Source organism: Monodon monoceros, unplaced genomic scaffold (assembly GCF_005190385.1).
Source record: "Monodon monoceros isolate NGI ecotype Baffin Bay Population unplaced genomic scaffold, NGI_Narwhal_1 Super_Scaffold_18, whole genome shotgun sequence".
In the NCBI taxonomy this organism is placed as follows: domain Eukaryota; kingdom Metazoa; phylum Chordata; class Mammalia; order Artiodactyla; family Monodontidae; genus Monodon; species Monodon monoceros.
In genome coordinates this window covers 98,665,550-98,686,574 of record NW_021703774.1, presented here as the reverse complement: position 1 = coordinate 98,686,574, position 21,025 = coordinate 98,665,550, and the positions used below count along the sequence as shown (strand labels likewise).

The following is a 21,025-nucleotide window of genomic DNA, read 5'->3' as shown; positions in this document are numbered from 1 at the left end:
AACTGGAGTAACCAAATATCTCAGTTTCCATCTGACCTGATGTTTATACAGGTAGGTGAAGCCTACTCCCCAACAAGCCTTTGTTGGTGAAACGTCACAAGCTGCAGCTCGAGGTCAGCCCAGTGGCTGAAGGACAATCCTGTCCTCATCCCTGAGCCTCTGTCTATAGAACATGTTACATCAAGTCCCCCTAACTCCTGCTCTGAGAGGGAATTCCAAAAATAGACCCTTTTCGTATGGAATTTGACCTGAATTCGATCCCAGACCAGAGGTCATTAACCTGGAGTCCACAAGTCCCCTGAAATCATATGCACAGTGTAATGTTTTGTGTGTGTGTGTGTGTGTCCATCTTTCTTGGGAGAGGGGCCATCAGTTTTCATCAGATTCTCGGAATGGTCGTCAGCCCCACAGGTTAAGAACTTCTGCTCTCAGGCAGTATACTAAGATTTTGCCAACCAAGGGAACTGATAGCATTTACGACAGAGGATTTGGAAATTGTCTTTGTCTTCCAAGAAGCAAACTTCACCTTGTAAACTTGATTTCGTTCACCCTCAAAAGGTTCCCTGACATTTTTCTTAGCCTTTAGATGTCCAAGAAGGCTTTTAAAGGAACAGGGATCCCTCAGAATCGATCCAGCGTGGACAGTGATGTAAGGATACAGAAGGGGAACTGAGTTTTTTTCATCCAGTGACTCCATCCAAGAAGGTGAATGACCTGGAGGCAGTGGACACATCTCAGCAGGGGGCTGAAATTAGACTCCAAGTCACATCTTGGGGATATATGAACCAAGAAATTGTGTTATGTGGCCTTAGTTTGAAGCATTTTCCTCAAGTGCCCTGACAGCTGATAGAATGCTCCAGAGAGGAAACATGCCCTGCTCCTTTGAGTTTAAGGTTTCAGCAAACCACAAAAACACTCATTCAGCGTCACATGCTCTGCGTGCTCACACATGAACTCCAGGGCAAGATGAGAATAAAGGGTGCACAGCTTCCTCCTGGTATGGTGGGAATCTCAACACTTACATGGAGTTGTTATAGTTTGACACAATTCCAGGAGATTCTCCCGGGGTGGGACTTTGAAAACAAGGATTGTTCACATTGCAGAAAATTCCCTGGAGCCAGGGCAACATTCCTGCTGAGGGCATCGCCTTGTTGGGAAAATGGCCTTTAAGACAGGAAATGAAGACAAGGAGTTAGTCGTTGACACTAAGTAGGATGCAGGCCCTAGGATCTAGAGCCTCTGCAGGAAGGACCCCTGCCCTTCTGGTGCCTTCCTTCATTCACCAACATTTAAGAAGCAGGGGCGGGACTTCCCTGGTGGCGCATTGGTTAAGAATCCGCCTGCCAATGCAGGGGACACGGGTTCAATCCCTGGTCTGGGAAGGTCCCACATGCCGCGGGGCAACTAAGCCCGTGCACCACAACTACTGAGCCTGAGCTCCAGAGCCCGGGAGCCACAACTACTGAAGGCCGCGCACCTAGAGCCCGTGCTCCACAACTAGAGAAGCCACCGCATTGAAAAGCCCACACACTGCAACGAAGACCCAATGCAGCTAAAAATAAAATAAATTAATTAATTTGTTGAAAAATAAAAAACGAAGCAGGAACATCTAATATATGCCAGGCCCTGTGCAGAGTGCTGGAGACAGGGTCTCTTCTCTCAAACTCCCAGTGTAGTGGAGAGTTGGACAAATGTCCTAATAGAGGCATGGATGGAAGTGTGAAGGGGGAACAGAGGAGAAGCACATCGTTTTGGTGGGGGGATGGGGAGAGGCAGAGAGATGTTAGCGCAAGAAGCCTCTGCGAGTTGCTGATGCTTGAGGAGGAGAAGAGGTCCATCTATTCCTTCCACAACTATGTACTGAGCATCTACTCCCAAGCATGCAAAAGGGGGCCCAGGCGCAGGTTATGGGCTCCTTGTGGGGTGAGGTAAAGAGGCAAGAGTTTGATGCGCAGGAGGCTGAGTCAGAACCTGGGGCCTGAAACTTAAAAACAAGAGGTTGAGGAGCAAGAATAGGGGACTGAGCAGCTGTGTGTAACTCCTGAGGCCCTCACCTCAGCTGTCTAGAGCCAGAAGATGTCATCCTGGCCAGAAACCAGATGAAGGCTTTCTCTGAGGGGCATAGTACAAAAGAGGTACTTACAGGCTCATCTTCGGTCCCAGGACACCTCTGGGGTCCAAGAAATACTATATTATTAATATACTATTTTTTGGCCCTTCTCATTTTTCTTTAGCAACACGTCTAACATATCTCTGAACTGTCTCCAAAATATTTCAAAGAACTCATCTATAATCTGCTCCCTTTGAAGTTCGGAAGAGTTTAGGTATAGGAAAAAAACAACCAAATAAAAAATAATTACACAATTCTTCAGTAACCACATGTAAGTAGTTGCACAGAATGTGTAGGGTTTAAAAGTTAGTTTGCATAACGCCGATGAATCTGTTTTCTGCATCACAGGCATAAAATGATGATAAGCAGATCAGATCCTGGCACCCCCAGCCCCCAAAACCTTTCTAAACAAGTGGATAGGCCCTCCAGGCCTGCCAAGGCTCCCCCTGCCCTCACCCCCGTTATGCTTACATTCATGTTGGCTGTAGAGTGGGTTGACATTCCTTAACCAGATCAGGACCAGAAATAAAGATAAAGGCCACACAAGTTCCACCGCAAAGCGAATCTGGGAAAACAAAACAAAAAGAGAGAAAGACCAGTGATGCTAAGAGATTACAGGAAACATACCCAAAGCAGACATACTTCATTTCAGTGCCTGTCTATGCAATAGGACTTTGGTTGTGGTATATTTACCTAAAGGACTTCCTTTTTTTAAAATCCCATCTCCCATACTGCCTCTACTTTGATATATTAGACTAACGAGACTTGGTGTCTCTCTGGGTTCCATTCTGCCTCTATTTTAGAAAACTGCATTAGCACAGTCCTTTCGTCAAAGGTCATCAAGATATGCCCTTGGATGTTGCTGTGCACATGAATGCAAATTCTGATTCTGTAAGACCCCATCAGACCTCACATGTCTAACAAGCTACAGGTAATGCTGATGCTGCAGGTAGTAAAGGTATCCTTGTAACCTCTCCTTCTGCAGATGAGGAAACAGAGGCCCAGGAAGGGCAGGTGACCTGTGCAGTGTCTCATCAGCAGTGACAGCATTGGAACCAAAATCCAGCCTCCTGTCTCCCGGCTCAGTGCTCTTCCACATTCCCCCCACTCCCACACACACACCGGCCCTGTCTTCTTCTAGCGCTGCTAGACTTTGCATGTGAGGTCACTGAATGAATGAATGAATGAATGAATGAAGGTGCAAATGCCTCTGTGAACTACTGTGATCCATAGCAAAGTCAAACCCAGAAATCTGGGTATACCAACGTTTTCCTTCAGCAATTTCTTGTTGCTTAAACTTATGCCGCCGCAGGATTTTATAATACTGGAAGAGGTTGCTGATACCGACATACAATTGAAAGTAGGTATTTAAATTTAGGTTCAATTTAGAGTTTAAGGACTCTTGACTCCAAAGGAAGGAGAACAAGTTGGTTGCTTCAGCCCACACCCTGCGGCATTGCACATGAGGGTATGGGTGGAGGTGTGGGATTATTGGGGGAAGGGTGGGCGGGTATGTATTGGGGAATGTAATAGTTCTTCTACCCAACCCCCATTCCAGAGGCCTTAGGAAGGAAACTCATAAGATTTAAAGGAGAATTAAGGCAGATGGCTAAGAATAGAAATGTAAGTATATATAGATCTGCTAGGGGCTATTCTCATGGTTTTAAATTTAACCCTTTGTTGTTCCTTCCAAAGAAATGTACTTAAACTCTCAGCAAAGTAGTGGACACCATAGCAGGTGCTCAATAAACCTTTGTTCCTTTTCTGTTGGTGAGGTCTGCTGGCAACTGAATTATTACAAATCATAACATAAGTCGAAGAGGGTAAAAAGATAATACATTGAAGAAAAAGCAAACGATGTTCAGGGTAGGTGGTGATTATGCAGTTGTAACTTTTTACAAAATGTTTTATCCAAAATATGTCTAGGGAGGATGTTTTAGAGGAAAAACTCACACAAACATTATGGGAAGAAGAAAGAATAGAAGATTTTTCCTTAAGGTACATATTCTCCCCGAAAATGGCAAAACACCAGTATTGGACAAGTCCCATCCCGTGTTAAGAGGACTGACCCCAAGCATACTTGATAGCCATAGAAATGTTGGCAGTCCCCCCAGGTCATGCAAATCAAGGGAGGAAGAGTAAAGACTGTCCCCGGTGACCCTATCTCACTGTTAACAGCTTCATCCATCTTTGCTGGGTACTAGCCAGCACAGCTGTTCCCACAGCAGCGCACTTCCCGTTTTATCACTCATCGTACTTCAGAGTCATTACTCCTTCATGAAGGTGGACCCCTCACTAGCTATAAGCTTCCTGAGGACAGGGACCACATCTATTCTTGTCACTACACCCAACACAGGGCCAAGCTTATAATAATTGCCCAGTAAATACTGGTGGAATGAGTGAGTCTCTGTCAAGACTGGTCTAGGAGGCTTCTCTGGAAAGCTGGAGGTGACTAGAGGCTTAGGTAAACAACCGTTTGCAGACTTAACAAACTGTTTTCCCCAGGGACATGTATGCTGGCTTCACGCCTTCCATCCCAGGTCGCCCTGTCAGTGGGCAAGGTCGGGGAGCAAGTTCCACAAGACAGCAATGTGAGTGATAGATGCAAGCAATGAAACCAAAACTTATTCGTGGTGTCCTCACCAAGGAAATGAGACCACCAGTCCAGATTCCACACATTTGACTCTTCCTTAAGACAACTGCTTGCAAAACTGGCTTCCTATCTAGTAAGTCAGCCACCTTCCATGAAGCAATGTCTATCTGGGAATTGTCTGGTGTATAAGACATTGATGTTGATTTGAGAATGGGAAGAGCTAGGTTAGGAGTCACTTTAGGGCTTGCTTAATCCCCAAGTCTCCGTTTTCTCATCTGTGAAATGGGACTACTTTGTCCTACAGCTTATACTGAGGGTTAAGAGTGTGTCAATACCAGGGGTTCTTAGCCAACTTCACTCCCTATTAGCTGTACAACCTTGGGTAACCCGTTCTACCTCTCCATGCCTCAGGGTGTCTTCTGTAAAATGGGGGTGATATCAGGACCTACCTCTCAGAGCAGCTGTGAGGATGAAATGAGTTCACTGTGTAAAACACCTAAAGCAGAGTCTGGCACGTGGTAACATTCTATCAACGTGGGCCATTTATTATTGACTCTCACAAGGATCACAAGGACATTGTAGGTGATAGCACATTATAAAGTCTGAAGAGCGAGTTATAATTAAAATTATCTGCAACTCCTAGGTCTGCCCTCCACTCACATTTATGTTTCCTCCTTTTCTCCCTTTCTGGAGTCAGAACTGCTCAGTTGTCAGTTTGGAAACATGGGGCTTCCTGAGAAAACTAACCACACACTGTCCCCTACTCCATATGTTAGAGGGCCTTGGACCATGGGAGGGTCAGCCAGCCTGTCTTACCTGTCCCATGGATAAAATTCCTAAACTTAAGCTAGTGCACCTCATCTCTCTTTGCCATGTAAGTCACACACTCTCTCATCTACTCACCCACTCACTCACTCACTCTTGTATTTTTGAAGTATCTGTTCTTTGGAAGTCCACCCATCAGGAGGAGACCAGATCAGAATTTTCCTTTCCTCCTTCATCCTTTGCCTAGTAATAGGACTAGTACAGATTTGCAGGTGTTCCTCTTCACCATATCTCTGAATTAGGGCTGCTGTTTTCTGCCTATAGTCCCTGCCTCTCCAATGATCACCTTCGTTGACCTAGGTCTGCGGTTCTCACGCAGCTGCAGGCAGGAATCCTGTGGGGAGTTTGGGCCATGCCCCACATCAATTACACCAGGATGCCTGGCCGTGGGACATCAGCTCGGTGTCTTTTGTTTGTTTTTTAACACTTCTCAGGTAGTTCCAATATGCAGCGGGGGCTGAGAACCACTGGCACAGGTAGTGGTTGGTAATCTTTGAAAAGCATTTTTTGAGACGTCAGTGGTACTGCTCCAACTCTGCAAGCATTTGTTTTGGAAGGGCTGCATTTCACACTTCACTCCCTGCACAAAGACCACCGGCAATTCTTTTCTAGCCCTTCTAGCCCGGCACGTCCTCACAACAACCTCTTCTCCCTCCCCCAGAACTGTGGACTCAGCACCCCAACCCCAGAGCGGCATCTTTGTCCTTGATGCTCAACTGTGCACAGGCATACCCTAGGGAGAAATTCCACAGTGTAATTAAAAACATGTTTTCAGAGCAGCTCTGACTCCCCACACCCCTTCTCTTTAAACATGTCTGTAACTTTAATTAAGCCCAGCCGAAGCTCAGAAGGGGCCGGTGGAAATTTTTTTTTCCAAACTGGTATTTCCTTGTTCCCTTTTTTTCCCCCTCCCCTCCCCCTCTCTTTACCACTCAACCTACTTAGGGGAGGAGGGGTCACAGGGAAGGGCAGAGTCGTGCTTGTTGTTTTAAATCTTGGCCAGTTAGGTTTTCTTCCCTCCTACTCTGTTTTCAATTTGAAAGCGGGTGGCCAAGTTTTGAAATGAGCTGCAGGATTCTCCCTTCTGCACCGAGAGCCCAAACAGGGTTCTCAGCCTGGGTGAGTATGACCCAGGACCTGGGAAGGCTTGGAGCTGGCTGCCCAGCTTCTCCACACCTGCCAGGTTTTCCTCACCTAATTCTGGTCCCCAAGTCAAAGGTCACAGCGGTACCAGATGTCCAGGTCTGGGGTCCGAGAAATGATAAGCCCCGTACTCTCATGAATCCTTAGGCTTCCCCAAGTATCCCGCCCTGATATGGAAGCTGGGACCAGGGAGATGACACCAAGGGGCCCTAGACTATGGGCTCTAAGGGGCAAGAGACACATCTAATGGTCTTTATAAACCGTCCCAACACAGTGCCTGACCCATCGAAATGTGGGCGCACATGTATTTGTCCCCACCAGTGGGAGAGGTCTTATCTTTGGAAACGCATGCTCTGGGAACGAACTCCTTGTGGAGACTTCTCTTACTCCTGCCAACCCCAGTCTCTCTTCTGAGCTCCCAGAGCTCATCCTCATCGCCCACCCCAAGCTTCCTTCTACTCCACAGTTGCACATGGTTTTCCACTCAGCAATTGTGCACAGGCACCTGTTTCCACCTGGCTCTGAATTCCATGAGGGCAGGGGCTGTCTAACTCACCTGGCTATATAGGACATAGAGGGTGACCATACAGCCTGGTTTGCCAGGTCCAGTATCAGTTTACACTTATTGTGCTGGTGTAATTATTAATTATTACTATTATTATTAATAGTGCCTCCTTTCACTTTTAAAACTACCCTGGATTGGATGATAAATTATACAGTCACCCTACCTTTGTGGTCTTCCTGACCAGCTAATTAGACGGGGCTTTATACATGGGGGCAGTGTGGGGTAACTGACATGTCTGCCTGTCCTGGAGTCCTGGATCCAGCCCCACCAGTCTCTAACATCTGAAGCCTCAACAACCTCATCAGTACCCATGGCGGATAATAGTGGTAGCTCTCTCACGGAACTGAGGTGAGGGTTAAATGAGGTGATACTTAGTGCAGTGCCAGGCACTTGGTAATACTTAATAATGTCAACAGAGGAAGAAAAAAAGGGAGGGAGGAAAGCAGAGATCTGAAGACTTTCATTTATGCTCTTAGTGATAAAGAGAGGAGGAATGGGGAAATTTGGTATCTGGTTTTTGCTCCTGCTCTGCTCACAATAGTAAACATCAAAAACCATGAAAGTTTGAGGAATTAAAAACCTAGGAGCTGAGTTATGGGCTGCACGTGTTGTATTTTTCTTTCGTAGAGTCACCATTTTGTGAAGGCAGAAGCTTCCAGAAGCTTTACAGGCAGCTTCAAAAGTTTACAGAAGGAGCCATAAGAGCTTTTACATAAGAGCTTTTAGGGGCTGTGGGGATATCTCCATCATATCCAGACATCCTGGAAATTTTCGGAATGTGGGAGCAATTTTCGGAATGTGGGAGCAGAGGGGAAGCTAGCTGGAGGCACACCAGACAGAGACCTCAATTTCCAGGCCATCAGGATGTCATCATACAAATGTCAGCCCCAACTAGGTGCTTCCTGGGAGATTCCCGCAGTCAAGGTCCTCACCCTGAAAGGCCCCATCTTGCTGCAGAGGGGCGGGCAATGTGCTCCCCTAGGAAGCACACTGGAGAAGACAGAGTCCCTGAACAGGGGCCACCTACCAACACCAGCAAAAGGAAGCAGAGACTGTGAGGACCTCTGAGCCAAACCCTGTGACTGAAAATAGGATTATTTTAGGATAGGATATGTCAACATGCTTTGTCACAGGAATGGAATCATTTCAGGCCAGCAGCTGTAGTCCTTGGGTACATTTTTTGAGGACCATGAAGAGCACAATGAGAGTCAAATTGAGTGAGAATGTTAATTTCTCAGCATCCCATAGATTATAAGCAGCATGCAGGCAGGGATTGTGATTGTCTTGTTGGTCATTGTGTACCCAGCACCTGGCACAGTGCCTGGCAATTATTAAGTATTTGTTAATTGAAGGTTCCTTTAATAACAAATGTTATTAAATGAATAAGTGAACAAATTTAGTAATGAGTCTGTTTCAATTTTACCTATTTGCATTCTAGAAAGGAAGCTCCCAGAAATAAGATTGAGTCTCTGATTACCCTTAGCGCTTGGCTCCTGGGATAGCAAATAACTTCAGTGCTAATTTGAAAATCACACCAGCTTTGACAAAGGAAAGCAGCCTGAGGACACTGGTGTCTCCCAGTAGGAGGGGGTCCTAACTTGTCTTTCCCCTCCAGCCTCCCTAAGTCCTGCCCAAGCCATACAAGTGGGAAGGATCATCTGTGCACACGGTTGGATTGTGTCCCTTGCTGCTCCCTTTCATGCCAGTTATTAAGCTATTCTACCTCAGTTCCAAACCCTTTTGCCAGCCAGGGCTTCTTCCTCCTGGGTCTGGGCCTAAGACCGAGCTCAGAGACCCCAGCAGCAGCCTCACTGAATCCCTTGCTCACAGGGCTGAGTTCCACCTCTGCTAACATCTCCTCTGTGTTCTTCTCCTCTGTATTCCGCTTTCTCCCTTTGGTTCTCTCAGCTCTAGGGGTGGTAGCTGCATCCTGCAATTGCTACCTCCATGTCACCCTGGAGTTCTGTTACGTCCTCAGTTACCAGCTTCGTACTAGCTAACACCTCCTTGTATTAGAGTCCCTCTGACTGGACCCTGACTGAGACACTCATCATAGGTCTTCAGATGTTCCACCTGTTGGCCCCCTTCCCTCTCTAACCTTCTTTCCAACGCCCACAAAAACCCTGTCCTGCCCACACAAACCCACTCTGCATCGAGGCTTGGAACAGATCTGTTCTCTTCTTCCCTACAGCCCGTCTTCCTCCCTGTCTCCTTCCAAGCTCTCCTGCTTTGCCTGGCTCCCTCTAATCCCAACCCTGCCCACCCCTCAATCCTCCCCCCTTCATCTTCTCTCGGCTCCTTTAGTCATCTGGCATTGCCATGCCCCTGAGGCCATAGCAATGTGCATTATTTCTTTATAGTTATAAATTCACCCTTTACCCTTTCTTAGAAAAAAATTACAAAGGCCAGTCAGATTTACATGTATACCCCTGGGATCCCTGATCTCCTGTGGCTCTTGCCTGTTCTCAGGAGATATTTGGACTATGTTCCTTTTTCTTGCTCTCGGTCTCAAAACATATTTTGGGTTCTCACAGCCAGACTCGAAGTGCATAGGATCTGTGTCTTTTAAGTCCCTGATCCAGCCCAGTCCCATGTGTGCTCACTGGAGGTCTCAGTAAACATCTGTGGTTGTTGATAAGATATCTCATTGAATCTAAGACACCATCAATTGTCAGATGCACTGTTATTTTTTGCACACTATGAAAAGAATGTGTCACTTGATTGTGAGCTGCAGTCCAGTTTCAGAAATGTGAAAAACCAGTGTGCTTTGTAGAACCAATGAAACATAGTATCATTGGATTGGAAAGCTCTTAGAGAGCATGGTTTTCCTTTGAGCCTGATCTTCAGGACTTAGGGCTCTTCCTGCCGCACAGCACGGCTGCACAAGGGCATATGGACAGAGGAGCAGGTTTAAAAACCAGGGGCAGGGGAGGGATGGGCAGGCAATGGATTCATGTTCAGGGCAGGCAAAAGCAGACTTTATAACATGGCTGTGCTGGGCTGTAGGTGGAAGGCAGCTACCTCAGGACAGAGAAGCACACCTTACTGTGAAGGACATTTGTCAGAGAGGCTCACAGAGTTACCTGCCGCTTCAGTGATAAATGGCAACCAGCCCGTTGGCTACTCACTTTGCCCACTCCCACCCCACCCACTCTCTCCACTGTCTATTTGCTCCACACCTCCTCAGTGTGGGACCACAAGCTGCACCTGTTACCTTTTGCCTTTTCCGCAGGGTCCAGTTCTTCCACAGCAGAAGCTTGAGCTGTCTGGCAAAGCCCATGCTGTTGACCACGGAAGACCGGGAGACCACTCCTAGCCCTCTGTCTATGGCTGGGGCTCACAGGCAGCAACAGGCATACATGGCGCCCAGAGCACCTCCAGCTCAGGCTGCTGTGTCCTTCTCTGGCTGATTAAAGGCTAGTTTCTTCCTTCAAAGCATAATCCCTTTTAATTACACGTAATCCCTTTGTGGAGGAAAACAGGCTGACACTCCGTTGGCACCTTTTTAGGAAGACATGAGTGGCTGAGCACTAAGTGAACTGAGGTGGGGCCATTTCGTGGGAAACCAAGACCCTCAGGCTCCCTCCCCCATCAAAGAGGTTTCTGGGGTTCCTGAAGGGGATGCCTTTGGGAATCTTCGACCTTTCAGTTTGGGACAAAATCTCTGTGCATAAATATAGTGCGGGCCGTGTCCTCTGAAATAGCCTGCCCAGAGCCAGCACCCAGGGATTGACATCTACTTTAAAGCCCAACTAGCCCACATGCCAGATCTGAAGTCATCCCTCCCTTTTTTTAACCCTTTATCTTGCTCTATAGTGACTTTAGGCGAGCTATTTGCAGGCATCTCTGAGCTTAGTGGATGGTAAAGGATTTTTCTCTCTTGTGCTGAAATTGATCAACTAGTCACGGCTACCTGGAGCTGTGTTGGAAAAGTTGCTGGAACCCTCCACGTTCAGCAAAACAGGGCCTGTGACTGACCAGCCATGTCTAACGCAGTCCAGGCTTGAGGACTGGCAGTGGGTGGGTCAGCTACTGTCATTCCAGCTCACAGTGGATGGACTCGTCATTTGGAGGTGGATCCGTGATCCCAAGGGGCATTGCAAACAGAAGACTTCCTGCTACTTCACCACTAGGAACTTTTAGTCTCCACCTCTTCAAATCTTAGAAGTTGATTCTCTTTGAAAGACTCTAGACCCTTGAGACCTTGACAGGGTGGAGGGAGAGCCATGGTGTAGGAATGGATGCTGACTTCATGGAGTTTGTGATCTGGTTGTAGACATGAGACATGAACTTGGGTAAGTTAAGGAGTGTGATGGAATCCATGAGAGCATACGGGCTATGTATGGTGGGGCTTCCAAGAGGAGGAGGATGGTTTCTGCTTAGGATATCAGAAAGGCTTCTTGGAAGTGGCAGCATTAAAGCTAGGCTTTGATGAATTACAAAATAACATTTTATAGCATTTTTATGGTTTACAGACCACTTTTGCATATGTTATCTCATTATATGCTTACTACAATTTTGTGAGGTAGGCATTTACTCTGTTTTACAGGCAAGGAACCTTAAGTCTAGTGGGGCTAAATACGTTGCTCAGGGTGACACATGACAACGTTGGGTTACTAAACAAGTCATTTAACCCCCCTGCAAAGATAGGGAGGCAGGAATAGCTTATCCTACCCAGGGAAACACCAAGAAGTAAAGCAGGCTGGAGTGGAGGGTATGGATGGAGGAGTGCTGAAAGAGTGGGCTAGAAAGGGAGCCAGGGATCAGACTGACGAATTGATGATTATTATTGACTCAACTGAGATTTCCTGAGCACCTATGAAGTGATCTCTGAGTGGCCCACAGGTGCAGGGCACACCCCAACAGGAGCGGGCTCTGGGCAGAATCGCTAAGACATTGTTGCATGCTACAGAATATGGGTTTTATCATGCAGAAGGCTATTGCAGATTTTAATCCAGTGGCTGCCAAGGGTGGTAAATTCACTCTGGCAGCGGAGTGGGGGTGGGGTGGGGAGCAGAGGCCTGAGGAAAGGCAGTAAGAGGGGAGGGACTGGAGACACAGCAGGCTGGTGGCTTACTGGAAGTGGGTGATGAAGAGGAGGGAGAAGTCAGTTAGAATGACTGGGGTTTAGCGCTTGGCTGGCTGGATAGTGAGGTGGTGGTGCCCATAACTGAGAGGAGAATGCCAGAGAAGGGGCTGGGGATTAGGAACAAGTGGGAGAAAAGATGGGCTCGGATTTGATATATTGACGTTGAGGTCCCTACGATGACATCTAAGCGGAGATATTCAGCAGGCAGCTCTGGGGTGGAAACATAGATGTGGGAATCATCAGCATATAAGCAGAAGATTAAGCCCTGGGAGTGATTAAGTAGATTCCCAGGGAGGACAAAGTTGGAGGGTATGTGGGATTGCTCTGGGGAGCTACAGCTGGTGAAGAAATATGCCTCCTTCCAAATTCCCAAAGGGAAGAAAAATAGTGGTGGTCATCAGACATCAGCTTTGTAAATTGTGTCCTGTCATAGTATAAAAATATTCTATTTTTCTTTGAGTTAAAACAGAAAAAGTTAAACTATGAGCACTTTGTTCTGTTCAACTGAGGATACTCCAATGGCCTTACCCCTACCTAACTGATGTTCTTGCCTGCACAAGTGTTCTTTTGATGTTGACCCTCTTTTTATCGTGGCAAAATATACACGACATAAAATTTACCATTTTAACCACTTTTAAGTGTATAGTTCAGTAGTGCCAAGTACATTTACATTGTCGTACAACCATTACTACTATCCATTTCCAGAAATTTTTAATCTCACCAAACTAAAATTCTATACCCATTAAACAATAACCCTATTCCCTCATCCTCCTGCCAAGCACCATTCTACTTTCTGTGTCTATGAATTTGAGTACTGTAGGTACCCACCCATAAATCAAATATGATGTTCTTTTTGTGCCTAGCTTATTTCATTTAGTGTAATCTTCAAGGTTCATCCATGTTGTAGCATATGTTAGAATTCCTTCCCTTTTCAAGGCTAAATAATATTCATTGTCTATATATACCACATTTTTCTTACCCATTCATTGATCCTTAGTTATTTGCACTGTTTCCATATTTTGGCTATTGTGAATAATATTGCTATGAACATAGGTGCACAAATATCTGTTCAAGTCTCTGCTTTCAATTTTTTGGGGGGAGTAAGTACCCAGAAGTGGAATTGCTGGATCAAATGGTAAATATATATTTAATTTTCGTAAGAATGACTGTTTTCTGTGACAGCTGAATCATTTTACATTCCATCTGTAGTGCACAAGGGGTCCAATTTCTCCATATCCTCACCAACACCTGCTATTTTCTGTTTTGCTTTGTTTTGTTTTATAATAGCCATCCTAGAAGGTATAAAATGGTATCTTACGGTTTTGACTTGCATTTTCCTAATGACTGGTGAGGCTGAGGCTCTTTAAATATTATAACTACACTTAGGTGTGATCTCCACCCCACCCTCACCACCACTGCTCCCACCAGGTAACTACAGTTTTTTAAAAATTATGTCAGAATAAAAGGCTGTGTTCTTAGTTTTCTCAAATACCTCTGAGAATATGCCTAGGCAATAATGGTGCTGAGAAAGATGGGAGAAGACTAAGACGCGGAGATCACCTTCCTCCCCACAGATACATCAGAAATACATGTACGTGTGGAACAATTCCTATAGAACACCCACTGAATGCTGGCAGAAGACCTCAGACCTCCCAAAAGGCTCTTGGTGCTGCAGCCAGGAGTCAGTGCTGTGCCTCTGAGGTGGGAGAGCCAACTTCAGGACACTGGTCCACAAGAGACCTCCCAGCGCCACGTAATATCAAATGGAGAAAATCTCCCAGAGATCTCCATCTCAACACCAACACCCAGCTTCACTTAACGACCAGCAAGCTACAGTGCTGGACACCCTATGCCAAACAACTATCAAGACAGGAACACAACCCCACCCATTAGCAGAGAGGTTGCCTAAAATCGTAATAAGTCCACAGATACCCCAAAACACACCACCAGACGAGGACCTGCCCACCAGAAAGACAAGATCCAGCCTCATCCACCACAACACAGGCACTAGTCCCCTCCACCAGGAAGCCTACACAACCCACTGAACCAACCTTAGCCACTAGGGACAGACACCAAAAACAACGGGAACTACGAACCTGCAGCCTGCAAAAAGGAGACCCCAAACACAGTAAGATAAGCAAAATGAGAAGACAGAAAAACACACAGCAGATGAAGGAGCAAGATAAAAACCCACTAGACCTAACAAATGAAGAGGAAATAGGCAGCCTGCCTGAAAAAGAATTCAGAATAATGATAGTAAACATGATCCAAAACCTTGGAAATAGAATGGACAAAATGCAAGAAACATTTAACAAGGACCTAGAAGAACTAAAGAGGAAACAAACAATGATGAACAACACAATAAATGAAATTAAAAATACTCTAGAAGGGATCAATAGCAGAATAACTGAGGCAGAAGAACAAATAAGTGACCTGGAAGATAAAATAGTGGAAATAACTACTTCAGAGCAGAATAAAGAAAAAAGAATGAAGAGAACTGAGGACAGTCTCAGAGACCTCCGGGACAACATTAAACGCACCAACATTCGAGTTATAGGGGTCCCAGAAGAAGAAGAGAAAAAGAAAGGGACTGAGAAAATATTTGAAGAGATTATAGTTGAAAACTTCCCTAATATGGGAAAGGAAATAGTTAATCAAGTCCAGGAAGCACAGAGTCCCATACAGGATAAATCCAAGGAGAAACACGCCAAGACACATATTAATCAAACTGTCAAAAATTAAATACAAAGAAAACATATTAAAAGCAGCAAGGGAAAAACAACAAATAACACACAAGGGAATCCCCATAAGGTTAACAGCTGATCTTTCAGCAGAAACTCTGCAAGCCAGAAGGGACTGGCAGGACATATTTAAAGTGATGTAGGAGAAAAACCTGCAACCAAGATTACTCTACCCAGCAAGGATCTCATTCAGATGTGATGGAGAAATTAAAATCTTTACAGAAAAGCAAAAGCTGAGAGAGTTCAGCACCACCGAACCAGCTTTACAACAAATGCTAATGGAATTTCTTTAGGCAAGAAACACAAGAGAAGGAAAAGACCTACAATAACAAACCCAAAACAATTAAGAAAATGGGAATAGGAACATACATATCGATAATTACCTTAAATGTAAATAGATTAAATGCTCCCACCAAAAGGCACAGATTGGCTGAATGGATACAAAAACAAGACCCACATATATGCTGTCTAAAAGAGACCCACTTCAGACCTAGAGACACATACAGACTGAAAATGAGGGGATGGAAAAAGATATTCCATGCAAATGGAAACCAAAAGAAAGCTGGAGTAGCAATTCTCATATCAGACAAAATAGACTTTAAAATAAAGACTATTAGAAGGGACGAAGAAGGACACTACATAATGATCAAGGGATCGATCCAAGAAGAAGATATAACAATTGTAAATATTTATGCACCCAACATAGGAGCACCTCAATACATAAGGCAAATACTAACAACCATAAAAGGGGAAATCGACAGTAACACATTCATAAGTAGGGGATTTTAACACCCCACTTTCACCAATGGACAGATCATCCAAAATGAAAATAAATAAGGAAACACAAGTTTTAAATGATACATTAAACAAGATGGACTTAATTGATATTTATAGGACATTCCATCCAAAAACAACAGAATACACATTTTTCTCAAGTGCTCGTGGAATATTCTCCAGGATAGATCATATCTTGGGTCACAAATCAAGCCTTGGTAAATTTAAGAAAATTGAAATTGTATTAAGTATCTTTTCCGACCACAATGCTATGAGACTAGATATCAATTACAGGAAAAGATCTAAAAAATACAAACACACGGAGGCTAAACAATACACTACTTAATAATGAAGCGATCACTGAATAAATCAAAGAGGAAGTCAAAAAATACCTAGAAACGAATGACGATGGAGACATGATGACCCAAATTCTATGGGATGCAGCAAAAGCAGTTCTAAGAGGGAAGTTTATAGCAATACGATCCTACCTTAAGAAACAGGAAACATCTCGAATAAACAACCTAACCTTGCACCTAAATCAATTAGAGAAAGAAGAACAAAAACACCCCAAAGCTAGCAGAATGAAAGAAATCATAAAGATCAGATCAGAAATAAATGAAAAAGAAATGAAGGAAACAATAGCAAAGATCAATAAAACTAAAAGCTGGTTCTTTGAGAAGATAAACAAAATTGATAAACCATTAGCCAGACTCATCAAGAAAAAAAGGGAGAAGACTCAAATCAATAGAATTAGAAATGAAAAAGGAGAAGTAACAACTGACACTGCAGAAATATAAAAGATCATGAGAGATTACTACAAGCAACTCTATGCCAATAAAATGGACAACCTGGAAGAAATAGACAAATTCTTAGAAATGCACAACCTGCCAAGACTGAATCAGGAAGAAGTAGAAAATATGAACAGACCAATCACAAGCACTGAAATTGAAACTGTGATTAAAAATCTTCCAACAAACAAAAGCCCAGGACCAGATGGCTTCACAGGCGAATTCTATCAAACATTTAGAGAAGAGCTAACACCTATCCTTCTCAAAACTCTTCCAAAATATAGCAGAGGCAGGAACACTCCCAAACTCATTCTATGAGGCAACCATCACGCTGATACCAAAACCAGACAAGGATGTCACAAAGAAAGAAAACTACAGGCCAATATCACTGATGAACGTAGATGCAAAAATCCTCAACAAAATACCAGCAAACAAAATCCAACAGCACATTAAAAGGATCATACACCATGATCAAGTGGGGGTTATTCTAGGAATGCAAGGATTCTTCAATATATGCAAATCAATCAACGTGATACACCATATTAACAAATTGAAGGAGAAAAGCCATATGGTCATCTCAATAGATGCAGAGAAAGCTTTCGACAAAATTCAACACCCATTTATGATAAAAACCCTCCAGAAAGTAGGCATAGAGGGAACATTCCTCAACATAATAAAGGCCATATATGACAAACCCACAGCCAATATCGTCCTCAATGGTGAAAAACTGAAAGCATTTCCACTAAGACCAGGAACAAGACAAGGTTGCCCACTCTCACCACTCTTATTCAACATAGTTTTGGAAGTTTTAGCCACAGCAATCAGAAAAAAAAGGGAAATAAAAGGAATCCAGATCGGAAAAGAAGAAGTAAAGCTGTCACTGTTTGCAGATGACCTGATACTATACATAGAGAATCCTAAAGATGCTACCAGAAAACTACTAGAGCTTATCAATTAATTTGGTAAAGTAGCAGGATACAAAAGTAATGCACAGAAATCTTTGGCATTCCTATAAACTAAGGATGAAAAATCTGAAAGTGAAATCAAGAAAACACTCCCATTTACTATTGCAACAAAAAGAATAAAATATCTAGGAATAAACCTACCTAAGGAGACAAAAGACCTGTATGCAGAAAATTATAAGACACTGATGAAAGAAATTAAAGATGATACAAATAGATGGAGAGATATACCATGTTCTTGGACTGGAAGAATCAACATTGTGAAAATGACTCTACTACCCAAAGCAATCTACAGATTCAAACTACCACTGGCATTTTTCACAGAACTAGAAAAAAAAATTTCACAATTTGTATGGAAACACAAAAGACCCCGAATAGCCACAGCAAACTTGAGAATGAAAAACAGAGCTGGAGGAATCAGGCTTCCTGACTTCAGACTATACTACAAAGCTACAGTAATCAAGACAGTATGGTACTGGCACAAAAACAGAAATACAGATCAATGGAACAGGAAAGAAAGCCCAGAGATAAACCCACGCACATATGGTCACCTTATCTTTGATAAAGGAGGCAGGAATGTACAGTGGAGAAAGGACAGCCTCTTCAATAAATGGTGCTGGGAAAACTGGACAGCTACATGTAAAAGTATGAGATTAGATCACTCCCTGACACCATACACAAAAATAAGCTCAAAATGGATTAAAGACCTAAATGTAAGGCCAGAAACTATCAAACTCATAGAGGAAAACATAGGCAGAACACTCTATGACATATATCACAGCAAGATCCTTTTTGACCCACCTCCTAGAGAAATGGAAATAAAAACAAAAATAAACAAATGGGACCTAATGAAACTTCAAAGCTTTTGCACAGCAAAGGAAACCATAAACAAGACCAAAAGACAACCCTCAGAATGGGAGAAAATATTTGCAAATGAAGCAACTGACAAAGGATTCATCTCCAAAATTTACAAGCAGCTCATGCAGCTCAATAACAAAAAAACAAACAACCCAATCCAAAAATGGGCAGAAGACCTAAATAGACATTTCTCCAAAGAAGATATACAGACTGCCAACAAACACATGAAAGAATGCTCAACATCATTAATCATTAGAGAAATGAAAGTCAAAACTACAATGAGATATCATCTCACACCAGTCAGAATGGCCATCATCAAAAAATCTAGAAACAATAAATGCTGGAGAGGGTGTGGAGAAAAGGGAACACTCTTGCACTGCTGGTGGGAATGTGAATTGGTACAGCCACTATGGAGAACGGTATGGAGATTCCTTAAAAAACTACAAATAGAACTACCATATGACCCAGCAATCCCACTACCGGGCATATACCCTGAGAAAACCATAATTCAAAAAGAGTCATGTACCAAAATGTTCATTGCAGCTCTATGTGCAATAGCCCGGAGATGGAAACAACCTAAGTGTCCATCATCGGATGAATGGATAAAGAAGATGTGGCACATATATACAATGGAATATTACTCAGCCATAAAAAGAAACGAAATCGAGTTATTTGTAGTGAGGTGGATGGACCTAGAGTCTGTCATACAGAGTGAAGTCAGTCAGAAAGAGAAAGACAAATACCGTATGCTAACACATATATATGAAATTTAAGAAAAAAAAATGTCATGAAGAACCTAGGGGTAAGTCGGGAATAAAGACACAGAACTACTGGAGAACGGACTTGAGGATATGGGGAGGGGGAAGGGTAAGCTGTGACAAAGTGAGAGAGTGGCATGGACATATATACACTAACAAACGTAAGGTAGACAGCTAGTGGGAAGTAGCCGCATAGCACAGGGAGATCAGCTAGGTGTTTGTAACCACCTAGAGGGGTGGGATATGGAGGGTGGGAGGGAGGGAGATGCAAGAGGGAAGAGATATGGGAACATATGTATATGTATAACTGATTCACTTTGTTATAAAGCAGAAACTAACACACCATTGTAAAGCAATTATACTCCAATAAAGATGTAAAAAAAAAAAAAAGCATGGTGCTGAAAACTTCGTATTTTATTCTTATAATTATCACAAATAACACTAATTGATTGGGGTAAATCTAGAAATGATGTAAATGTAAGGAATGCAGTGGTTTCAGGCTAGGACCTTACATGTGGATTGGGAATTGTGCATGGTTTGGGAATTGTGAAGTTAACATATCAACCCATATTTACCTTCAGAAGTACAAAAATTTAAGACAAATGATGAAGTTTTAAAGATTTCCTCGCTCCTATTTCTGAAGGTTGAAATGCAGTGTTATCAAGAAAGAGACATTCTGGGAGTTCCTGGTGGTCCAGTGGTTAGGACTCGGTGCTTTCGCTGCCATGGCCAGGGTTCAATCCCTTCCCACAAGATGCGTGGCATGGCCAAAAAAAGAAAAAAGAGAGAGAGACATTCTGTTATTTGTACCAATTATTCTGCAAAAATTCAGTAGCAGAGAAAAATAATTTATAATTTTAAAAAGTTTCTATTTGGAAAAAATACTCTGAAAAATATATGTTAAATGCGTTAGAATCACTGTAATTTTGGAGTAGAGATAAATGTGATAATGAACTAATACCAATAGATAGCCATAGTTCATTTCAAACAAGCTGAAGAAAGTAAAATGTTCCCTGAACACATCACTGAAAATATTATATTTCTTTGAAAACGGTGATTATAGGTAGGGTGGGAAGCATTGTGAATCTATGTCATAAGCATAAAGACAGTTTTGAGACATCACAATGTAAGATAAAGGGAAAATATCTTGATTTCTAACTTTGAGTTCATTCCTACCAAATTTAAAACTAAATCATTGGCAGTTAAATCCTCAAACTCCTTCAATCATGATGAAAAACATAAATATTTCCTCAGCTTATTCAATAATATTTGATAATAGTGAAATAAGTATCAGTTTATGTAATTTTCTCCGAAAAAAATACGAAACCTGGGTAGGAGCTGCCAACAGATTGGCTGCCTAACTCACAAAGAATTTTTCTCTTCTGAGGGTGGCCCCAACGCCAAGGGAAGGGTCTACAGTAGACTAGTAAATGCTGTGGGTCCCTGGCCATAGCTGCCTGGTCATGTGTGGTTTCCTGACCTTAGCTGGGCCAATCAGAGCCTAGTCACAGAATATTTTATTGTGGACCTGAGAGAAGCTTGAGTTCAGCATTACAGAAGCACAGAAGCTGCTGGAGAAATTAGAGGCCATGCTGGGTCACTAGGTTCAGTTTGTAGTTTGTGCAGGAGAAGAGTAGAGTGGCTGAAATCTCACTTACTTTTGCTGACCAAACCTTGGGCCTTGGTATAGAGCTGCATCCAAGAAAAAGGAGTGCTTTTTTCAATTCACAAAGATGCCTCTGCTCACCAAACTATGCAACTGTGAAGCTGCCTCCACCTTCTAATTTGCACAAAAGTGCCATAGGACGGGCAGTGGACC

At 43.4% G+C, this 21,025-nt stretch overlaps 1 protein-coding gene across 2 annotated transcripts in view; it reads right to left on the bottom strand.

Moving 5' to 3' along the window:
* The window catches only part of ABCA4 (ATP binding cassette subfamily A member 4), a 136,656-nt gene extending 126,039 nt beyond the window's left edge, over nucleotides 1-10,617 (bottom strand). For both annotated transcript variants that reach the window (XM_029228585.1, XM_029228586.1), the window contains exons 1-3: nucleotides 10,451-10,617; nucleotides 2,582-2,675; nucleotides 1,023-1,164 (exon numbers count right to left, since the gene is read on the bottom strand). In XM_029228585.1, coding sequence (XP_029084418.1) covers nucleotides 1,023-1,164; nucleotides 2,582-2,675; nucleotides 10,451-10,516 — 302 coding nt within the window. In that variant the 5' untranslated portion in view covers nucleotides 10,517-10,617. The remainder of the gene's footprint in view (nucleotides 1-1,022; nucleotides 1,165-2,581; nucleotides 2,676-10,450) is intronic.
* Nucleotides 10,618-21,025: the final 10,408 nt, after the last annotated feature.